This window comes from Hypanus sabinus, chromosome 4 (assembly GCF_030144855.1).
Source record: "Hypanus sabinus isolate sHypSab1 chromosome 4, sHypSab1.hap1, whole genome shotgun sequence".
Classification (NCBI taxonomy): Eukaryota; Metazoa; Chordata; class Chondrichthyes; order Myliobatiformes; family Dasyatidae; genus Hypanus; species Hypanus sabinus.
Genome location: NC_082709.1, coordinates 124,301,151 through 124,324,634, shown reverse-complemented (window position 1 = coordinate 124,324,634; position 23,484 = coordinate 124,301,151). Strand labels below are relative to the sequence as shown.

General features: G+C 41.5%; 1 protein-coding gene across 1 annotated transcript in view; it reads left to right on the top strand.

Moving 5' to 3' along the window:
* The window catches only part of drd3 (dopamine receptor D3), a 39,795-nt gene that overhangs the window by 5,298 nt on the left and 11,013 nt on the right, over nucleotides 1-23,484 (top strand). The window contains 3 exon segments of the mRNA XM_059966159.1: nucleotides 8,530-8,639; nucleotides 10,134-10,270; nucleotides 12,547-12,773. Coding sequence (XP_059822142.1) covers nucleotides 8,530-8,639; nucleotides 10,134-10,270; nucleotides 12,547-12,773 — 474 coding nt within the window.

Below are 23,484 nucleotides of genomic sequence, written 5' to 3'. Positions count from 1 at the left end.
CAAATACCTAATCAGCCAATCAAGTGGCAGCAGCTCAATGCATAAAAGCATGCAGACATGGTCAAGAGGTTCAGTTGGTGTTCATTCCAAACATCAGAATGGGGAAGAAATGCAATCTCAGTTACTTTGACCATGGCATGTTCTGCTTAAGGTGGTGCTGGTGAAACACAGTGACAACTTTCTAGCAGCAAACAAAACTACTAGCCACCCTATTAATCACACTTTTTCTGTAAAGCGATCACTGCAATCAATAGCCTGTAACTTCCCTTTTAGATATGAACTTTTGAACCTCCTGTATGACCTAAAATTTTTGCAGTGTGAATTGAAGTTGCCGCGTGGCGTGCCTGGGCTGAATTCAGATGCAGGGCCCGGGTCCGAAAGCAAGGAATGAGCCAATGTTTGGCCATTGCTGAAGCAGACTTGTAGCTGATTCAAAGCAGCTGATCTGAGGTGAGGTAGAATTGAGGCAGCAGGGCTCGGGTCCAATAATGAAGTGAGGAATGAGCCAGTATTTAAATGGCTTAAGTGTCGGCCCAGATGGAAAGGTCAAGATGTCAGGGCCGGAGGCAAGAGATAGACCGGTGTTTGACTGTCTGCTCGGTGAGGCTTCTGCGCTGAACTGAGGCTGTGTCCTGCCACTAACGGGGTCCTGGACTGGCTGTGATTGGCTTTGTGATTCTGAACTTCAGTTTTGAATGGTATTTGCTTTTTTTATTGTTTACATGATTTGTTAGTTTTTTTGCACTTTTTTTGTTGGTTCTATTGGGGTTTCTTTGCTTTGTGACTGCCTGTAAGGAGATAGATTTCAAGGTGGATGTGGTTTATTTGGACTTCCAAAAGGCATTTGATAAGGTGCCACGCCAAAGATTATTACTTAAAGTAAAAAAGCATGGGATTGGGGATAAAATTCTGGCATGGGTGGAGGATTGGCTTTCTAACAGAAAACAGAGAGTTGGGATAAATGGTTTATTCTCAGACTGGCAGTTGGTGTTCCGCAGGGGTCGGTGTTGGGACCCCAACTCTTTACAATCTATATTAATGATTTGGAGAAAGGGACTAAGTGCAACGTATCAAAGTTTGCTGATGACACAAAGATGGGAGTGAGTGTAATGAGTGCGGAGGACATTGAAACCCTGCAGGGGGGACATAGATAGGCTGAGTGATTGGGCAGACATTTGGCAGATGAAATATAATACTGACAAGTGTGAGGTCTTGCACTTCGGCAGGAAAAATAATAGAGCAAGTTATTATCTAAATGGAGAGAAACTGGAAAGTGCTTCTGTGCAAAGGGATCCGGGGGTCTTGGTGCAGGAAACACAAAAAGTTAGTATGCAAGTGCAGCAGGTGGTCAAGAAGGCCAATGGAATGCTGGCTTTTATTGCTAGGGGGATGGAGTGTAAGAACAGGGAGGTCTTACTGCAGTTGTACCGGGTATTGGTGAGACCACACCTGGAGTACTGCGTGCAGTTCTGGTGTCCATATTTAAGAAAGGACATACTGGCTCTCGAGGCAGTGCAGAGAAGGTTCACTAGGTTAATTCCGGGGATGGGTGGGTTGATGTATAATGAGAGGTTGAGTAGATTGGGACTCTACTTATTGGAGTTCCGAAGAATGAGAGGCGATCTTATTGAAACATATAAGATTGTGAAGGGGCTTGATCGGGTGGATGCGGGGAGAATGTTCCCAATGATGGGTGAAACTAGGACCAGGGGGCATAATCTTAAAAAAAGGGGATGCCGTTCCAGGACTGAGATGAGGAGAAATTTCTTCACTCAGAGGGTAGTGGGGCTGTGGAATTTACTGCCCCAGAGAGCTGTGGAAGCTACTACACTCAATAAATTCAAAACGGAGATAGACATTTTCCTGGATAAAAATGGCATTAGGGGATATGGTGAGCGAGCAGGTAAGTGGACATGAGGCTAGGTTTAGATCAGCCATGTGATCTCCCAGACCAGTTTTCGATAGCTTGGATGGGTCGGAGAGGAATTTTCCAGATTTTTTCTCCTCAATTGGCAAATCGTTTTTTTTCCCCCCAGGTGATCACATGGGTTTGGGCGGGATGAATAATAAAATAAAATGGGCGGTATGGTGCCCTGTTGGTTGGCACTGTTGCCTTGTGGGATTCGGTGATAACTAGAGTTAAGATTGGATCAGCCATGATCTTGTTGAATGGTGGAGCAGGCTTGAGGGGCCGATTGGCCTAGTCCTGCTCCTATCTCTTATGTTCTTATGTTGTATATAGCATGCATATGTTGATAATAAATGTACTTTGAATTTGGACTAATGGTTGGTGCCAGATGGGGTTTTTTGAGTATCTCAGAAACTGCTGATCTCCTGGGATTTTCACATACAGCGGCTGCTAAATTTTACAGAGAATGGTACAATAAATTTTAAAAAATCCAGTGACTGACAGTTCTGTGGGCAAAAACACCTTGTTAATGTGAGAAGTTAAAGGAGAATGGCCAGACTGGTTCAAGCTGACAGGAAGGTGACAGTAAGTCAAATAACCACGTGTTACAACAGTGGTGTGCAGAAGAGCATCTCTGAATGCACAACATTTTGAACCTTGAAGTGGATGGGTTACAGCAGCAGAAGACAGTGAACATTAGGTTCAGGAAGTTCCTAATAAAGTAGCCATTGAGTGTATTAATGGTGCAAATAGATTGTGGCTAAAAAGGATGTTCTTTCCCCTCTATGGAGGTAAACTAGTAATAACCAGGTCATAATTTTGACATGAACATTTTAATGCTCCGATCAAACAATGCTTCATAAAAATTTAATATAGGATGTAGGAACTGGGAAGAAACAGTTTGCTATTTCTTGGTAAAGAGTCTTGGATCAAAACGCTGACTGTTCATCACTTTCCATAAATGCTGTCTGACTTGTTGAGTTTCTTCAGCATTTTTCGTGTGTTGCTCAATATTTACATATTAAATAGTTTGCTCTTTCATTTTTGTTCTTTTAGCGGATATGATACATGAGGTTTAACTGGTGCTGCTGCACGTAGGCACACACTCTAGAACCGCCATGCAACATCCTCCTGAAGATCTCTCTGATATTGCCCAAGAGTGAAAATTTAGGGAAGCAATCAGATTTCAATAAAGTCCGGACCAACTTTAAGGTGTTGTTTTTGAGCAGTCTCCTGAGAAATAGAACTGAAGTTAGATCAGGAAAAGCCATGGGTGAACAAGGAGCATCTCCATTTCAACCTCATGTAGCAGATTGAAGCAGACACCTCAAAACAACAAACCTTCCAACCAACGGCAGGGCTGCCAGACTCGAGCATTCATCACAGACTGAAAGGACCTTGGTATCAAAAAAAAATCAGAACATGTGGCAATCGTTTTGATCCTCAGTTCTTCTAGCAGCCCTGCTTTTAAATAAAATATAACAAAGCATATACTTATCAACTCAGCCAGATCAAACACACGGCATGAAACACAGTGGGTGCTTTGGACCATTGATATTTTAATTCTGTCCATTTGCTCTTGATTCATACCCTTGAATATTTTTCCTTCATGTCTTTCTGTCATTCATTCATAAATATAATGGCTTCACAAGCCAACTGCAGTAATATATTCTTTCCTTAATAATTATTTGTGTGAAAAGTCACTCCTAAATTCTGCCTTTATGTGCTACTTCATAGCTGGTCAGGAAATTTTAAGCAAATATTTCATTCACCAGGGTAGAGATGGTTAAGGGGAGATGTACTAGAAGGTGAAAGGATTTAAAGAGGTAATGGGAGCAAATGATTGCTCAATGAGAGGCTGAAGATAACATTTGTTGACAGATAGAATGCCTTCACCATAGGTGAACCAAGGTAAGGATGGGGGAAATGGAAAAACAAGATGATAAATATTCAATATAATTTATAAGAAGAAGCATTAAAGCAGCTTTGATGTTCTGCGAACGCTGATACAGAAAAAAATTACCAAGTACTGAATCTGTAACCTAAAAGTTGAATGTCATGATAGATTTAAGTTCACCTCTGTATTTTCATAATATAATACAACTTTCCCTTAAATGAACTGGCTTCTGCATACAGAATGTTTTCTGGTAGCCAATAATTTTCCAGGATCTTGTGTTATTTAAGGATTTATATAATCATTTTTGGTATTTGAAATGCTTCAATTTAAGACCAAAGGCTCCATTTCAACCAAATACGATACAATCAAGCCATCATTTCTGTCATCATTTTTTTTATAAATTTCATTATTTAATAAATCAATACCTGATTGGTGGCACACAGTTTCAAATAGCAAGAGCAAATAACAAAACTGGGGTGTACTGTAGAGCTCCACCCACCCGGGAAAATACAGTTGCAGAACCTGAAAAGCAATAAATTGTCATGCAAGAAGGGTGAGCTAAATGCCGAAAGCATCTTGACAGGTCAGGCAGCATCTATGGAGGAAGAAATAAACAATATTTTCAGTCAAAGCCAGAACCAAAACGGTTAGAAAGCAAACCTGTTTTAAGGGTAAGGAGTAAAGAAAACAACGAGACTGTCTGAAATAAGATGAGGAACAAAAACAGAATGACTCAGTATAGGTTAACGCTCACAGAGAGGTATCTATTGTGCCTGGAAAGAGTGTTTGCCTCCCTGGATAATGGAAGAAGAATCTGAAACATTAATTTTACACACAAGATCCTGCAGATGTTGAACCCTCATGGTTCTGTCCCTTCCCACCTACACCTGTGACATTCATATGCTCTTAATCTCTTCATCCACTTTCATTTTGCTAGCCCTGACTGCCTCATTTTCATTTTCAATCCCTATAGACGTCTATACCAATCAGCAAGGCATTGAAGCCCTCCACTTCATTCTAGACAACAGGCCTAACCAGTTCTCCTCCACCACCTGCCTTTTTGTCAGCTACATGGAACTGTCTGTTCTCTAAGCCTACTCTGGTAACACTCCCCAACTCTTTCTGTGCTACACTGATGCTTGCATTCATGCTACTTCCTATACCTATGATGACCTCTTCAATTTCAACTCCACCTCAACTTCAACCATGCCCTCAAAAATTACTTGGTCCACCTCTGACACCTCCCTCCCCTTTTCTTGATTTCTCTGTCTCCGTCTATGGAGGAAGATTGTCTACTAATATCTTTTATTAACCTGCTGAGTTTCATAGTTATCTTGTCTTTATCTCTACCAAGCCTGTCACTTGTAAAAATGCAATTCTCTTTTCTCATTTCCTCTGCCTCCACCTTATATTTGTTCTTTGGACAAAGTTTTCCATTGTACAGCATCAAAGATGTCCTCCTTTTCCCTTTCTTCTCCATCACACCAATCACCCTCACTCCATCTTCTCATTGCCAACACAGGGATAGAGAACCCTTGTCCTTACCTACCACCCCACGAACTTCTGCATGAAACACATCATCCTCTGCAACTTTCACCATCTTCAACAGGATCCCACAAGTAAACACACCCTTCTCTCCCACCTCCCACTTCGCTTTCCACTGGGATCACCCTCTCTGTGACTACCTTGTCCATTAATCCCTCCCCATAGATCTCCCTCCTGGCATTTATCCCCACAAGCGGGACAAGTGCTGCCTGCACCAGCTTCTTCACCTCTCCCACACAACCATCCAGGGCCCCAAACAGTCCTTCCAGGTGAGGCAGCAAAACAGCAGACTTGCAAGTCTGACAGTGTCATCTACTGTATCTGGTACACCAGATACAGCTTCCTCTGCATTAGCAAGACACTACATCCAGTTCTCAACCTTCATCAATGTGCCTTGTTACATCCTCAAAGAATTCAGTCAGGTTCATATGGCACGACCTGCCCTTGAGAAAGCAATGCTGACTATCCCTAATCAGATTATATCTCTCCAAACACTCATAAATTCTGCCTCTCAGGATCTTCTCCAACAACTTGCCCACCACTGAAGTAAGACTCAGTGGTCAATAATTTCCTGGGTTATCTCTACTCCCTTCCTTGAACAAGGGAACAGCATTTGCAACCCTCGAATCCTCTGGTACTTTTTGCATCCTTGTTGATGATGCAAAGATCATCATTTGAGTCTCAGCAATCTCCTCCTTCGCTTTTCACAGTAGCCTGGGGTATATCTCGTCCCAGTGACTTATCTAACTTAATGCTTTTCAAAAGCTTTCGCACATCCTCTTCCTTAACGTCTATATGCTCAAGTGTTTCAGTCCACTTTAAGTCATTCCCACAATGGCCAAGTCCTTTACCCTGGTGAACATTGAAGCGAAGGTTTCATTAACTACCTCCACTAGCTCCTCCAACTCCATGCACATGTTTCCACTATTAAGCCTGATTGGTCCTATTCTCACATAGCTCATCCCCTTGCTCTTTACGTACTTTTAAAATGTCCTGGGGTTTTCCTTAATTCTGCTCACCAAGGCCTTCTTGTGGCCCCTTCTAGATCTCCTAATTTTATTCTTAAGCTCCTTCCTGGCAACCTTGTAATTTTCTAGAACTCTGTCAGTACCTAGTTTCTTGAAACTTTTGTAAGCATTTCTTTTCTTCTTAACTAGATTTTCCACATCCTTTGTACACCCTACCACCTTTTACCTGTAACTCTGAGGTTTGGCCAGTGTACGTTTGTCTAGGGTAAGACAGTCTCTGGCCCAGCCAAACTGAGAAATCTTGTTTGTGTGGATGTTGTGTGATGTGTTGCCCCGTTACAAACCCGTACCGCAAAATATCAGACAGTACACCGTATACAATTAAACAATTGAACGTTATAAATCTTAATCTGACTATAGGGTTAGTAAAGAAAAGAAAAAGAAAAAGGGGCCGTATTAATGAAGCAGTCTAAAGTGTTCATTGGAGCTCACGGATTCATCCATTCGTCTCCCATCGGCCTCTTCCGAGGGTCGCTCATCATCAGACCCTCGCACGGAATCCATTCCGTCTGGCCGTCTACCAACTCTTTCCATTCCCATCTTCTCTCTTCATCTCTTGCTGACCAAAATCCACAAAGTGCCTGCTCCCAGACCCACAAGAAAGAACAACATCCCACTCATTGGCTAGCATACATTCCAAAGCCCTTGTTATCTCTAGTCATAACCAAAACATTGCTGCTACAGAGAAACCATTACCTTAGCAATGAAACATTACAGAGAGGCCATTACATTAGCAGTGAAACCTTACAGTGCGTTACATGCCCTACCATCCTTTCCCTGCCTCAGTGGAACATAGCTATGCCACATTTCTACCATGTATTTCCCTCCATACTATTTTTGTCCAATATGAACTCCTGACAGGCCTGATCTTTCTCTCCTACTGAAACCCTGTTTACTGGACACTAGGACATACGTCCTTAATTTCCTACAAAGTTAACTTAAGGCAACACATGCATTAGAACTGATGAAGGTAGAGCAGTTGATATAGTGTATATGGACTTCAATAAGGCAGTTGATAAGTTTCCCCATGCAAGGCTGGTTTAGAAAGTAAGAAGGCATGGGATCCAAGGAGACCTTTCATTATGGATCCAGAATTGGCTTGCCCACAGAAGGCAAAGGGTGGTTGTAGATGATTCGTATTCTGTATGGAGGTTGGTAACCAGTGGCATTCCACAGGTATCTGTTCTGGGACCCCTTCTCTTTGTGATTTTTATAAATGACCTGGATAAAGAAGTAGAAAGGTGGGTTTGTAAGTTTGCTGATGATACAAAGGTTGGGGGTGTTGTCGATAATGTGGAGGTCTGTCAGGACATCGATAAGATGCAGAACTCTGCTGAGAAGTGGCAGATGGAGTTCAACCCAGATAAGTGTGAGGTGGTTCATTTTGATGGTCGAATTTGAAGATAGAATATAATATTAGTGGTAAGACTCTTGGCAGTGTGGAGGATCAGAGAGATCTTGGGGTCCATGTCCATAGGATGCTCAAAGCTGGTGTGCAGGTTGACAGTGTTGTTAAGAAGGTGAATGGTGTGTTGGCATTCGTCAACCATGGGATTGAGTTCAAGAGCTATGAGGTAATGTTGCAGCTATATAAGATCTTACTTCAAGTACTGTGCTCAGTTCTGGTCACCTCACTACAGGATTTATGTGGAAAGTATAGAAAGGGTGCAGGAGAGATTTACAAGGATGTTGCCTGGATTGGAGTGCATGCCTTATGAGAATAGGTTGAGTGAACTTGGCTTTTTCTCCTTGGAACGACAGAGGATGAGAGGTGACCTGATAGAGGTGTATAAGGTGATGAGAGGCATTGATTGTGTGGATAGTCAGAGACTTTTTCCCAGGGCTGAAATGGCTAACATGAGGGGGCACAGTTTTAAGGTGCTCGGAAGTAGATACAGAGGGGATGTTAGGGGTAAGTTTTTCACACAGAGAGTGGTGGGTGCGTGGAATGCACTGCCGGCGACAGTGGTGAAGGTGGATACAATAGGGTCTTTTAAGACACTCTTAGATAGATACATGGAGCTTAGAAAAATAGAGGGCTATTCGGTAGGGTAATTCTAGGCAGCTTCTAGAGTAGGTTACATGGTTAGCATAAAATTGTAATGTGCTGTGGATTTCTATGTTCTAAAATGAAATTTCATTTCCTGTAGGTGGTAGGGGCTTGGAGATTCAGTCGAACAAGCTGCAACATCTTTGTGACACTGGATGTGATGATGTGCACTGCAAGCATTTTAAACCTCTGTGCTATCAGCATTGACAGGTAAGTTAGTTCTTCATGCATGTTCAGGCCTTGAAAGATGTAGTTACTGGGCATTAATCTGCATGCTGTTGTGTCTGGCCCCCTACCAACTGACCTATCATGGAATGGAATCCCATCTGTTTCTGATACATCCTCGAGATGAAATACGACATCATTAGTAAAACTAGAGTGCAGTCAATGGCACTCTGTCTTTGGGACAGTCACAGTCCTGGAGAAGCAGAATGCTTTGTGTGCCTGCAACTTTCCTGTAAGAGGAAATGAGTGCATCTAGCTGTCTTGAAACAGAGCACACCTATGAATTTCATCACAAGGTGGTACATTTCAAATTGGGATGTAGCCAATTCCAGCTTGGAAGATCCTGACTTCAAAGGAATTTGTAGCAAGTTTGCCATGAGGAGATTGGCTCAGCATTAATTATGCACCCACACACTAAATCACAGGAGCCTCGTGCATTGATGCTCACTGAGGTCAGCCGAGAAGAATTGCTTCTGGACGACCCAAAGACAACAAAAAATACTGAAGAGAACCTTTCTCTCTCCCTCTCTTCCAGAAGACCTCTCTGCTTGCATGTTCTCTTCATAGTGTCCAAGTCTGGAAGGAACAGTTTCTATTGCATCTGTATTTAAGAGCTGGCAATCTCAGAGGCCTTGAATTCAGCAGAAAATCCATGGCCTTCTAGCATGTCATGTTTGACAGTATTCACAAGTTCTAAACACATCTGAAAGCACCAAATGTTACTTTACTGAAGCCAATATTCCTAGGAATGGTGTGATTGATCATCCAAGTGACTTCTTTTCACCTAGCACAAGCAGTGAACCCCCGCCACTGCTGAATGTCTATCCTCCATATCCATTGAATACATTGGAATATCCTACATCTGCAAAGTCAGATACCACAGGTGATTACCTACAATTCTTCCCTCTGTGCGAGAGGGTATGCTTACACGTCACAGACCATACTGGACACAGTTCAGTACAAAGCCTCCAATTGACGAGCTCTACACAGTCAGCTGTTGGGTTACTGTTGAAAGGATAATACCAAGAAATTGGTAGAAAGCCAATAAAGATAGAAAAAGGAAAAGTCTAAATCTTATATATGTGTGGTGTCATCACCTCTAGACCACTGTTTTCCATTTCTGGATATTGCTCAAACTGATTGGTGCAGTGAATATTGAAATTTGTCCTTAAGATTACTGCCTTAAATCCATCCAGAAATAAACTCTGCCTAAGCTCTCCTGCAAAAAAAGAGTCAATTTCCTTTGATGTGCCAGAGATGGCGAGATCAAGGGAATTTAATTTCTCCATTCATTTCCCCCAACTTCTGCCTTAAACCATCCCAGACAGAAAAATATAGTGGCACAAAGTCAATGATTTTGAGGGCCCATGTTAGTTATGACCTGGAACAGCACACCTGGGCCTTTTTGTTTGTGTGCTGGAGCTGAATAAATCGATGATTTTGGTACTTCAGTTGAAGATTGTTTCCCCTTGTTTACAGGTACACTGCTGTGGTAATGCCTATCCGATATAATACAAATTGCAGTTCCAGGAGACGGGTGACTCTAATGATCATTACTGTGTGGATATTATCATTAGCAATTTCTTGTCCCCTCTTGTTTGGTTTCAATACGACAGGTAATTTTGCTGTTTGTTTTAAATTAAACAAAATGAAATATTATCACATTTTGAAAATATTAAAAATGATTAAGGATCCTCAATTAAGAAATCTGGTCCAATCTGATCAATACTGACTATAATTCCAACAAAACCAAATCATAGGGTGATAATTAGCAATATGTGGATTTCAGTTCTCTAGTCCCACTGGAAGAGTGATTGAGTAAGGTATACCAGACACAGTACTATTCATTGGCTGTTAAAGATGCAAAAGGCCACATTGTGACTCATTGAATCAAAGAGACAAATAAGGAAACAGTCCCTTTGGCCAACCATATCCACACCGACCATCAATCTGACCACACTGACCATCAGCCATATCCACACTGACCATCACCCATATCCATACCAACCATTAATCTGACCACACTGACCATCAATCGCACATCCTATATTAAATCTAATTTTATTCTCCCCACTTTCTCATCAAATCCTCCCACTCACCTACACACTAGGGGGAATTTCCAGTGCCCAATTAACCTGCAAGCCTACTCCTCTTTGGGGTGTGGGTGGAAACTGGAGCACCCAGGGGAAACCCACACCATCACAGGAAGAACCTGCAAACTCCACAAAGGCAGCACCTGAAGTCAGGGTTGAACCTGGGTCTTTGACACTGTGAGGCAGTGACTCTACTTGCTGCACCATTCATCAGTGAATCACCCGGGATGGAAATAATTGTCATCAGTGGAAGGCAATGAATGCCTAACATGCATTCCAATAAGTGGAGCTTAGTTGGTACTAATGAAACCAGCATTTACTATCCACCCCTAAAAGCCCTGAGAAAGGTGAGACGAGCTGCCTTCCAGAACTATTGTAGTGTGTGTGAGGAAGGGATTCACATACAGCTATCGGGTAGAGAGTTCTCTTTTGACCCACTAACCATAAAGGACAAGTATACTTCCAATACAGGGCAATATGTGACTCCAGTAGCACTTGATGATTCCTTTGCACCTGTCCTTGCCCTTGAGGGTAGAAGTTGCAGGTTTGGTAGTATGACTGATAATGCTTTTGTGAATTTCTAAGATGCATAACTTAGAGAGAGTGTAAGTTAATGGTGGTGTTTGGAGTACTAATCAATCAGATTGCTTTGTCCTGGATTGTGCTGACATTCTTGAGTGTTGTTGGAGCTGCACTCCTGATGTGCTTTTGAAAGTCAGAGGGTTGGTTATTTGGTGTACAATGCTGTAGTCTTGTAGCCTCATATCTATGTGACTGGCCGAATACAGCTTCTGCTCGACAATGTCGATTCTTCAGGGACTTTGAAAATAGTAAAACCACTTATAAACAGGAGTAGATGGACAAGGTCTCCCATGTTAAAAAACTTGTTTCCCTGGTATTTGCATGACTAATGTTATTTCCTGCTTGTCAACTACATGAGAATTTCCTCTGCGTGAGCACACAGACTTCACCCTTCAAGTGAAAGCTGTAAGCAGTTAATTCTACTTTATTTTATTTTTAACTCTTATGCCTAAAAAACTAGAAAATTGACCCCAGTTGGTAGAACCAATTCTACTATGTGAGTGATGTCATGCTGTGTCTTTGTCTCTGTGAAGCTTGTTCTGGATACCACCTTCATTTGCATAAAATTAACATTCTGTCACTTGACGAAAAATTTGGCTTAAGCAACCACTGCCATTGAAAGGTCTGGGCTACACACCAATTTATAGACCTTAACAGGAGACAAGAGACATTTGCATTCATTAACCTAGCAAAGAGTTCAAGGTGTTTGGTCAGATAAAAAATAAGTTGATGGCTACTCTATGCTGCAGCCCATCCTAGTTGCTTCCCCAACCATCTCTGTCCTCTCTCAATATCCCTCCCCTCACTCTTGCCTTTTCTCTGGAAACCCAGCATGCCTCTTACCTATGACTACGTCACTCCTCCCTAATTATCCCACCCTGCCCCAGACCCACCAGAGGAAAGACTTCAGTGTGCATTTTTGCACACAATAGCCACAGGCTACCTGAAACATTTACCTCCTCCACTGGAACATACAGTGTATGTCATCACAGGACAGTTGTGCCAGATGATGTGGTTTTCTTATGTAATGTCAATTTTATTGCAATATGACACCCTATATCCAACATAGTATTAATGCAAAAGTTGTTTCATTTTAGGCTTATCTGCATTTGCTGTTAACTGTAAATTAGCTATTATGGAAAGATCCATAATACTTTAGAAAATGGTATTTAATAAATTAATAACCCCCATAACATTTTGCTATTGTTATTTTGCAGATGACCCCACATTATGTTCTATATCCAATCCCGACTTTGTTGTCTACTCCTCCATTGTTTCCTTCTACTTGCCATTCTTTATAACACTGCTGGTGTATATACGTATTTACATTGTGCTGAAGAAAAGAAGGAAACGCATCACTTTAAGACAAAACAGCGCTACCATGGCTACAGAAAATGTCACACAAAGCCAGGTAATCCAGATGCAAGAAGAGTTTAATTAGACAGTGGAATTTATTCTTTGTGTTCTTTGAAAGGGATTTAGCATTTTCCCAATGAGTTCCAATGTTCTGTCAATCAACCACTTACACTAATCCCACACAGAGTCTGAGTCTAGGGCAGGGGTCGGCAACCTTTACCACTGAAAGAGCCATATGGACCCGTTTCCCACAGAAAAGAAAATACTGGGAGCCACAAAACACGTTTGACATTTAAAATGAAGTAACACTGCATACGTTTTTATGTATAAACAAACTATAATGTGTTGCATTTATGAAATTGATGAACTCCTGCAGAGAAAACGAAATTACATTTCTGCATGCAACAAAAACATTTTGAACTCCAAAAAAAAGATGTTGGGTTGAAGGTTACTACATCGTTAGCCTACCTTGGATCGAAAAATTAAGAGAAATCGCGCACTGGCGGGTGTCAAGCATTGGCAGTGGTGACGTATATTAATAGCGATAAAAAAAACACGTTGTAGCGGTGTGCTACACGCAGCGCTAAAATAACGACACGGAGTCAGTAAACTGCAGTCAAGGATAACTTTATTCGAACTAAACAGCCTTGCTTTAAAGCCTCCCTCAACGCCCCCCCCCCCCGTGGGCGCAGATGCTCCAAAAGACACGTACTCACAAACCCCCATAGGCTATCTCCCTTAGCCGGAACGGTGGCTAATTGTGAGCCAGTTCGGATGTGCCAGGAAATGGAGTCGCCACAACGTTTTATTTAGATTGTACAAGATCACCATAATCTTCAAATTTCGAATTACATTTCAAAAACTGAGAAACTAACATAAAATACATTTTAATTAAATACTCATAATTTATTTTCCAAAGCCACGGGGAGCCGCAGCACAGAGATGAAAGAGCTGCATGTGGCTCTGGAGCCGCGGGTTGCTGACCCCTGGTCTAGGGTCTCCATCGGTCAGAGCTGACCATGGATACTGCATCCAAGCTGTCTAGACATGCAATCCCTGGGCAGAACAACATGGGGAGCAAGCTGTTGCCCATGCAGGAAGCTCCTCCTCTTCATGCATCTGATGAACCGAAAGGAACGGCAGAGACTTATTCAATTTGGAACCAGAAGCATTGCAGGAGTTGCCAGTCAGCGTTGAGCTCAACGCAGGATGCCTTAGGGACTCCAGCTTCAGAATTTTCCCTCTGGATTTAGTTCCGAAGCCTTCCCCATGAGTGAGTACAGCCGCAAGGCATCAGAGGTTTGAGATCAGAGTTTTCCTTCTCCTAGATGAGCTGCCAACCACAGCTCACGAGCCCCATCTGCCCAAATCCTACATGAACTCAATTTTATTCTCCACTTGTTCACTTCTACTCTCAACTGTGCACTGAGGACAATTTACAGCGTTCAAATAACTCACTAAACTATGGGTCTTTGGAACATGGGAGGAGGAACTGGAGCACCTGAAGGAAACCACACAACCAGAGGGAGAGCACATAGACAGCGCTGGAGCCCAGGCTGAACGTAAGTTATTGTAACTGTGAGGCAGCAATTCTACTATCTGCATCACTGTAATACTTTGGCGTAAAGTGAGTAACATACCCATGGAAAATATTTCCCACACCAGCTGAATTTGTAGTTAGTAAAGAGTCAAATAGGGGATACTGTTGCAGGAACTGAGATGCAGAATTGTCCCATCCACCACAAGGAAATATAGAGCTAGTGTAATGGTGACATTAGCATCCAGCTTTGTCCTTAGGTTACCACCAGTCAGTTTAGGTAGCTGATGACAACTTTATAAAGATGCTGCAATGAAATGGAAAATATCATCACCTCAAGAGAGCAACAGAACCCACCAGGTCTGTGTCAATTCCTCACTCTCACATTTGTATTCTTAACACATTTATCGGATTATTAGACCACAATATTAATTCAGTGTCTATTTCCTGAGATCTTGTTTGAGTTGCTGAGATAGTCCCGTGTTTCTATTTGTTTTTAGATTTCAGATTTTCCATTTGCTCCTGGTTTATCACCTCTTTGAACTTTGAAGTTTAGAAGGATGAGAGATGATCTTACTGAAATATATAAGATCCTAAACAGTCACGATAGGGTGGACATTGAAATGTTTTCACTTGTGGGAGAGTTGTGAAGGGGGGAGGGTGTGGTGGTGATGTAGAAAGTTTATCTCGAAGAGGACAGTGAATCTCTGGAATCCTCTGCCTCAGTCAGTGTGAAGGCCCGATCAATGGAACTTGTTAAAGTGGGGATGGATTTCTTTAAGGCTTGGGAATTAAGGGCTATGGGGATCTGGTACAATGAGTAGCTGGGGCCTGGAGTAGATCAGTCATGATGATGTTGAAAGGTGAGGTGAGCTTGAAGAGCCAAGTGACTTACATTCTCTTTATTGAGATACAGCGCAGAATAGGCCTTTCTGGCCAAGAATTGTTGGGGGGTGGGAACCGAACTCAAGTGACTGGGGAAGAGGAGTCTGGCTCACAGATAGAGAAAGCTTGTAGACAGTGCGAGAGGGAGGATAGGCAGGTGATAGAGAAGGGATGCGCTCAGACCGATGGTTTGAGATGCGTCTATTTTAATGCAAGGAGTGTTGTGAACAAAGCAGATAGCTTAGAGCATGGATCAGTACTTGGAGATATGATGTGGTGGCCATTACAGAGACTTGGATGGCTCAGGGACAGGAATGGTTACTTCAAGTGCCAGGTTTTAGATGTTTCAGAAAGGACAGAGAGGGAGGCCAAAGAGGTGGGTGCGTGGCACTGTTGACCAGAGACAGTGGCATGGCTGCAGAAAAGGTGGATGACATGGAGGGATTATCTATGGACTCTCTGTGGGTGGAGGTTAGGAACAGGAAGGGGTCAATAACTTTACTGGGTGCTCTTTATAGGCTGCCTAATAGTAACAGGGATATCGAGGAGCAGATAGGAAAACAGATCCGGGAAAGGTGTAATAATAACAGAATTGTAGTGATGGGAGATTTTAATTTCCCAAGTACCGATTGGCATCATCCTAGAGCAAGGTGCTTAGATGGGGTGGAGTTTGTTAGGTGTGTTCAGGAAGATTTCTTGAAACAATATGTAGATAAGCCCACAAGAGAAGAGGCTGTACTTGATTTGGTATTGGGAAATTAACCTGCTCAGGTGTCAGATCCCTCAGTGGGAGAACATTTTGGAGATAGTGATCATAATTCTATCTCCTTTACAATAGCATTGGAGAGAGATAGGAACAGACAAGTTAGAAAAAACATTTATTGGAGTAAGGGGAATTATGAGGCTATCAGGCAGGAAATTGGAGGCTTAAATTGGAAACAGATGTTCTCAGGGAAATGTACGGAAGAAATGTGGCAAATATTTAGGGGATATTTGTGTAGAGTTCTGTATAGGTATGTTCCAATGAGACAGGGAATTTATGGTAAGGTACAGGAACCGTGGTGTACAAAGGCTGTAATAAATCTAGTCAAGAAGAAAGGAAAAGCTTTACAAAAGGTTCAGAGAGCTAGGTAATGTTAGAGATCTAGAAGATTATAAGGCTACTAGGAAGGAGCTTAAGAAGGAAATTAGGAGAGCCAGAAGGGGCCTTGAGAAGGCCTTGGTGGGCAGAACTAAGGAAAACCCCAAGGCAATCTATAAGTACAGGTGTCCCCCACTTTACAAATGTTTGCTTTACACCACTTCGCTTTTACAAAAGACCTACATTAGTAACCTGTTCTCACCTTACAAAGAGGATTTTCACTTTTACTAAAATTTTTCTCATATAAATTAATGGTTCTTCATTTTACGCCATTTTGGCTTAAGGTTTCATAGGAACGCTCTACCTTTGTAAAGGGGGGGGACACCTATGTGAAGAGCAAGAGGATAAGACGTGAAAGAATAGGACCTATCATCTGTGACAGTGGGAAAGTGTGTATGGAACCAGAGGAAATAGCAGAGGTACTTAATGAATACTTTACTTCAGTATTCACTATGGAAAAAGATCTTAGTGATTATAGTAATGACTTGCAGCGGACTGAAAAGCTTGAGTATGTAGATATTAAGAAAGAGGATGTGCTGGAGCTTTTGGAAAGCATCAAGTTGGATAAGTCACTGGGAACAGACAAAATGTACCCCAGACTACTGTGAGAGGCGAGGGAGGAGATTGCTAAGCCTCTGGCGTTGAACTTTACATCATCAATGGGAACGGGAGAGGTTCTGGAGGATTGGAGAATTGAGGACGTTGTTCCTTTATTCAAGAAAGGGACTCGGGATAGCCCAGGAAATTATAGACCAGTGAGTCTTACCTCAGTGGTTGGTAAGTTGGTGGAGAAGATCCTGAGAGGCAGGATTTATGAACATCTGGAGAGGTATAATATGATTAGGAATAGTCAGCATGGCTTTGTCAAGGGTGAGTTGTGCCTTACGAGCCTGATTGAATTTTTTGAGGATGTGACTAAACACATTGATGAAGGAAGGGCTGTAGATGTAGTGTATATGGATTTCAGCATGGCATTTGATAAGGTACCCCATGCAAGGCTTATTGAGAAAGTAAGGAGGCACGGGATCCAAGGGGACATTGCTTTGTGGATCCAGAACTGGCTTGCCCACAGAAGGCAAAGGATGGTTGTAGATGGGTCATATTCTGTATGGAGGTCAGTCACCAGTGGAGTGCCTCAGGGATCTGTTCTGGGACCCTTCGTGATTTTCATAAATGACCTGGATGAGTAAGTGGAGGGATGGGTTAGTAAATTTGCTGATGACACAAAGGTTGGAGGTGTTGTGGATAGTGTGGAGGGCTGTCAGAGGTTACAGCAGGACATTGATAGGATGCAAAACTGGGCTGAGAAGTGGCAGATGGAGTTCAACCCAGGAAGTGTGAAGTGGTTCATTTTGGTTGGTCAAATATGATGGCAGAATATGGTATTAATAGTAAGACTCTTGGCAGTGTGGAGGATCAGAGGGATCTTGGGGTCCAAGTCCATAGGATGCTCAAAGCAGCTGCGCAGGTTGACTCTGTGGTTAAGAAGGCATTCGGTGTATTGGCCTTCATCAACAGTGGAATTGAATTTAGGAGCCAAGAGATAATGTTGCACCTATACAGGACCCTGGTCAGACCCCACTTGGAGTACTGTGCTCAATTCCTGTTCATTACACATCACCAAGTCCAAAATAGCCTCGTTCCTGGTTGGCTCAAGCACAAGCTGTTCCAAAAATACATCCCTTAGACACTCCACAAACTCCCTATCCTGGGGTCCAGCACCTACCTGATTCTCCCAGTCCACCTGCATGTTGAAATCTCCCATAACGACTGCATTACCTTTAGCACATGCCAATGTTAACTCCCTAATCAACTTGTACCCAATATCCACGCTACTGTTTGGTGGCCTGTACACAACACCCATTAGGGTCTTTTTACCCTTACTGTTCCTCAGCTCTTTACCCTTACTGTTCCTCAGCTTTTTATCCTAACTGTTCCTCACAGTATTTGCATAGTGAATCAATAGTACCAGTTGGCTGAATAATAAATTGCAAAATACAATGAAAAATATCCATAAATTTACTCAGCTTATTGATTATTATTAATCAATGAAATGCTAAGAATGGTAATCTACATACTGCTGATTTAAGTATAGGGCTTTGAACCTTAAAGCAGGGTAATAGCTATTCAGGTAGTAGGATGGAGATATGTCTCTACCAAAGGAGGTGTAAGGCGCTCCTTCCCTTTGCCAGCCTGCAGGTCACCTTTGGGCAAGGTGTAGCACCTGATTAGCCCCCCTCCCCACCTGATCAGGGTCATGTGAAACCACGGGAGCAGATGCTCGATGGTCATATGAGCAACTTTTGCTTGTCACAAGTCCTGGTTATGCGACCACTGACGCCAGGCAGACAATCTCTGATGAGTATTGATAATGGCTGAGGTCACCCATCTTGTAAAGATACTGCCCAGAAAAAAACCACTTCTGTGGAAAAATTTGCCAAGAACACTCACGGTCATGAGACCACGATGCCCACGTCATACAACACAGCACAGGATGATGATGATGATGGTGAATAGCTGCAGATATTTGTTCAAAACTAGCAGATACTTAAAAGTGAAACTATGGCTGATCATAAAATAATTTTGGAACAAACAGTATGTAAATAGTGCAATATCTTACTTTTACTCTAAAACAACATGAAGTACATCAGTGAAAGTAAATTAAAGTCCGGCTAATTATCTTTTAGTGTGAAATGAGAATGAAACATATTGTTAGGACACCAGGAAAGTCCAAACAGGTATTATTTAAATAGACTCTGTGAAACTCTACGAATCTATCACAAGTAATAAGGCTCTCTGATGCATGAGAAGATGTAGGTGGCACTGTACTTAACACCTTATCTGAAGAACCTTATCACAACCAACCTAGTTTACTTGTCCAAGTCCTGAAACAGAATTTAAATCAGGAATAAATTTCTAGTGTCAACCTTTTAACTGACAGTGTAATTAATTGAATCAAACTAAGATGATAGTAGAAAGAAAGAAAAAGGAAAAGACAGCAAATTCATTCAGAAGCTAAGATTAGTTCAGTTATACAAAAATTGAAAAGTGTAAAATGCAGACAATGCCAACACACAAAGTTAGAGAATGGTAAAAGCTGAGGGAAAGGAAGAGTGGGAAAAGAAAGGGGAGGATTTGGAAACAAATGGAAACACTTGAAGTGATCAGATTGATTCAGGAGGATTCCTTCTGCACGAGTAGATCTCTGAAGCTAATGTTAAAAGTTAAGCCTTGCATACTGGAGAGAATGCTGGTGGCCCTTGAACACCCGGTAACCATCCACTACACCCTGGACATGTCTAGCTCAGTGAAAGGCATTCCAGGAACCCTCACACACTCCAGCAACCTTTTCCCTGCAGTGGCAGCCATCAGTCCCCTTTGCTACTTCTGGGAAATACAAGAAGGTCTGCAGATGCTGGAAATCCAAAGCAACGCATACAAAATGCTGGAGGAACTCAGCAGGTCAGGCAGCATCCATGAAAATGAATAAACAGTTGACGTTTCAAGCTGAGACCTTCTTCATGACTGAAAAGGAAGGGGTAAGACACCAGGATAAAAAGGTACTGGGGGGAGGAGGATAACTTGAAGGTGATAGATGAAGCCAGGTGGGTGAGGAAGATAAAGGGCTGGAGAAGAAGGAATCTGATAGGAGAGGGGAGTGTACCATAGGAGAAAGGGGAGGAGGAGAGGACCAGGGAGCAAGTGCTAGGCCGGTGAGGAGAATAAGCATCTACCTATCTATCAGGACAGCATCAAAGTTCTTGTGGTAAACCATATATATCTGTCTGGACACCCCCCTCTGCTGACTGCTCCTGTGGCTCCTCCCACAGACCCCTGTATAAAGGCGATTGTGTCACTGCTCCTCCCTCAGTCCAGGGCGGTCATCCAGCATAGACGTGGTCCACTTTACTGCTAATAAAAGCCTTTCAGTACTTACTCTACTTCCGGTCTTTTGGAGTTATTGATGGTGCATCAGTTCTTTAATATAATAAGGTGGTGATCATCACCAACAATGATGAGACAGCCTACAGAGAGGAGGTGGAAAAACTTGAGGCCTGGTGCCAGGCAAATAACCTCTTCCTAAAGAAGACAAAGGAGATGGTTTTCAGCTTCAGGAGAACTCGCTGCCCTCACACCCCTCTTTACATCGGCAGTCCACAGTAGTAACTACGGGCAGTTTCAAACACCTGGGAGTGCATATCTCCCACAACTTCTCATTGTTCTGGAACACATCCTATACAATCAGGAAAGCTTACCAATGCTTCAACTGTCTGAGGAGGCCCACCCACCATCAAGGAGATATATACAGAGTCAGCAGGAGACGCTCATGGAGTGAGTACTGTTTTGGATTCGCTCCATAACCTTTACTTTTTTTAACCTTTGATCACCCTTATTCAGCTTATTTTTACCTATACCGAAAGTTTCTTTGTTATTTTTTTTGTTTGGATTTACTGCCAAGAGTTTGTTGTGAACTTTTGAAGATATGCAAACAGAAATGTCTCTCAGATCTAAGGGACGGGATCCCGGACGCAATCCGAACGGTAACGGAAAGAAGCAGGCTCCACCACAACAAACTCAATTAACTTTTGAAGTGTTTATGGAGGTTTTGGATAAAAAATTTGCTGAACTACAACAATTTTTTAAAGAAGATATAAAGGCTTTTCAAGAGTACATGGTTAAGACGGATTCAGTAATTAACCAGCAAAAAGCTCTTATCGCGTCTCTGCAAGAAGATGCTCGGAAGCGAGATTTGACTATTGAAAAACTGCAACAGGATTTAATTTCGACCATTAAGCTGATGGAAGCCCTTAAAGCCAAGAGTGACGATTTTGAGAATCGGTCCAGAAGACAGAACCTACGTATACTTGGTCTTCCAGACAGCATAGAAAAAGATGACCCTTCAAAATATTTTGCTCAACTTTTAAAAGAAGCGTTTCCGACGATTTTCCCGAATAACCCTCCTTTATTGGATCGGGCACATAGAATTCGGCGTCGATCACCGAGTGTTACAGACAAACCTTCGGTGGTAATTGTCCGGTTCCATTATGTACATGACAAAGAACAACTTATACGTGCAGCTCGTGGGGCAGGAATGATTAAATTCAAAGAATTTTGCTTCCGCCTGGTAGAAGACTTTAGTCCTGACCTTTTAAAAAGAAGGCTTCTTTTTAAACCGTTGATGGCTAAATGTTATGAGAAAAATCTGAAACCTGCGCTTCTATACCCTGCAAAGCTTCGAATATCTCCGTCGAATGCTCCACGACAGGTTTTCATTTCAACTTCAGAAGTGAGAAAATATCTGGAGGAGAACTTCCCTACTACTACAGACACCGGTCTCTAATAAATGAACGATTCTGATCGTGTAAGATGGTTCTCGATCTCTTAAACCAGAATTAAAATCTGGTTATTGGTGTAGGTTCATCCTATACTTTATACTTAAGTTGAAGTGTGTTTTCGTCATATTAATCGTTTTGCCTTATATACTTTAATCATTTAACTACATACTTGTCCATTAACTTTGTTCCTTCGAAGGTATATTTTTATTTCTTTGAAGGTGAATTTTTCTTTGATTAAGATGGTTTTTTGAAAAAGATTTTTGGTTTTGCTTAAGATGGCGTTATGTTTTTATTTTTTTCACCTTTTTCCTACAATGCGTCGCTTATCATAGCTTAAATATGTTTTGTTTTGTCTGGGCTAGAGCCCGATTTATAATAATTTTTTTTTTAGTGATTATATTTTTATTCTTTTTACAACTAACTATACTTAAAAATATGGTTTTTATTATAGCGATTTTAATTTTTAAAGTTGGGGTGATTCTCTTATATATATCCTTTATATATGGAGTGTTCTTCAGCTGACATGGGGGTAGGATTAGTCTTACTTTTTCCCTTTTTAAGTCATATTTTGGCTTTTTCTCTTTCTCTTGGGGGGTGGGGGGATGGTCTGTTTTCTAATTCTATTTTTTTACACCAGTTTGTGTTAGTTTTTTTTATTTGGGCTGTTTTTGAACTTTAAATATGTCTGTGTTGTCGTCACTTCCGGGTCTTCTCTTTACTTTTGTTCCTCTTCCGGGTGCATGAGTTTATAAGTTGGTTAACCCTTTCTATACCAAAGGGTTGATTTTAGAATTATGGCTCAGACCATTAATTTTGTGTCTTGGAATACTAATGGTTTAAATCATCCAATTAAACGAAATAAGATTTTCAAAGTATTCCAAAGACTTAATGCTCATATCATTTTTGTACAAGAAACTCATGTGAGGAAGGAGGACAAATTTCGTTTTTTTAGATTTTGGCGGAGTCAACAGTATCATGCAAATTCGAATGCTAAAGTAAAAGGAGTTTCAATTTTTATTGACTCCTCTATTTCATTTGTTCAACATGATATTTTTTCGGATCCGAATGGCAGATTTTTGTTAATTACGGGTTTACTTTGTAATAAAAAGGTTGCTTTGGTTAATGTTTATGCTCCAAATGTGGATTGTCCTGACTTTTTTAAGTCTTTATTTACCTCTTTACCCAATCTAAACGAATATAAGTTAATAATGGGTGGTGACTTTAATTGTTGTTTAAATCCTCTGATGGATAAATCTTTATCTATTCAGACTTTACCTAATAAGTCGGCCACTTGTATTAACTTTTTTTTGACTGACAATGGAGTTTTTGATATTTGGAGATTCCGGCATCCTAATGACAAAGAGTTTTCTTTTTTCTCACAAGTTTATCACTCTTATTCGAGAATTGATTATTTTTTTGTAGACTCTTGTTTTATTCCATTGGTAATCAGTTGTAACTATGATATTATAGCTATCTCTGATCATGCTCCATTATTACTTTCTATGAAATTTATGGATACAGCTTCTAATGCTAGACAATGGCGATTTGACTCTACCTTGTTGCAAGACTCTGACTTTATAAAATTTATGGAGGAGCAGATCGACGACTTCTTTTCAACTAATTCTACAGATGATATTTCCTGCGGAACACTTTGGGACACTTTTAAAGCGTATATATGTGGACAGATTCTGTTGGTTTGAGGAAATGTACTAAGATGGAAACTCTTATTGGTTGATAAAATTAAAGAGATTGATAAGAAATATTCGATTGCTCCTAGTAAGGAGCTTTACAAACAAAGGGTTGAACTTCAAATGGAACATAGTTTATTACATACATCCTCGATTGAAAATCAATTAATGAAAACTAAATCTGATTTTTACATACATAGTGATAAATCTGG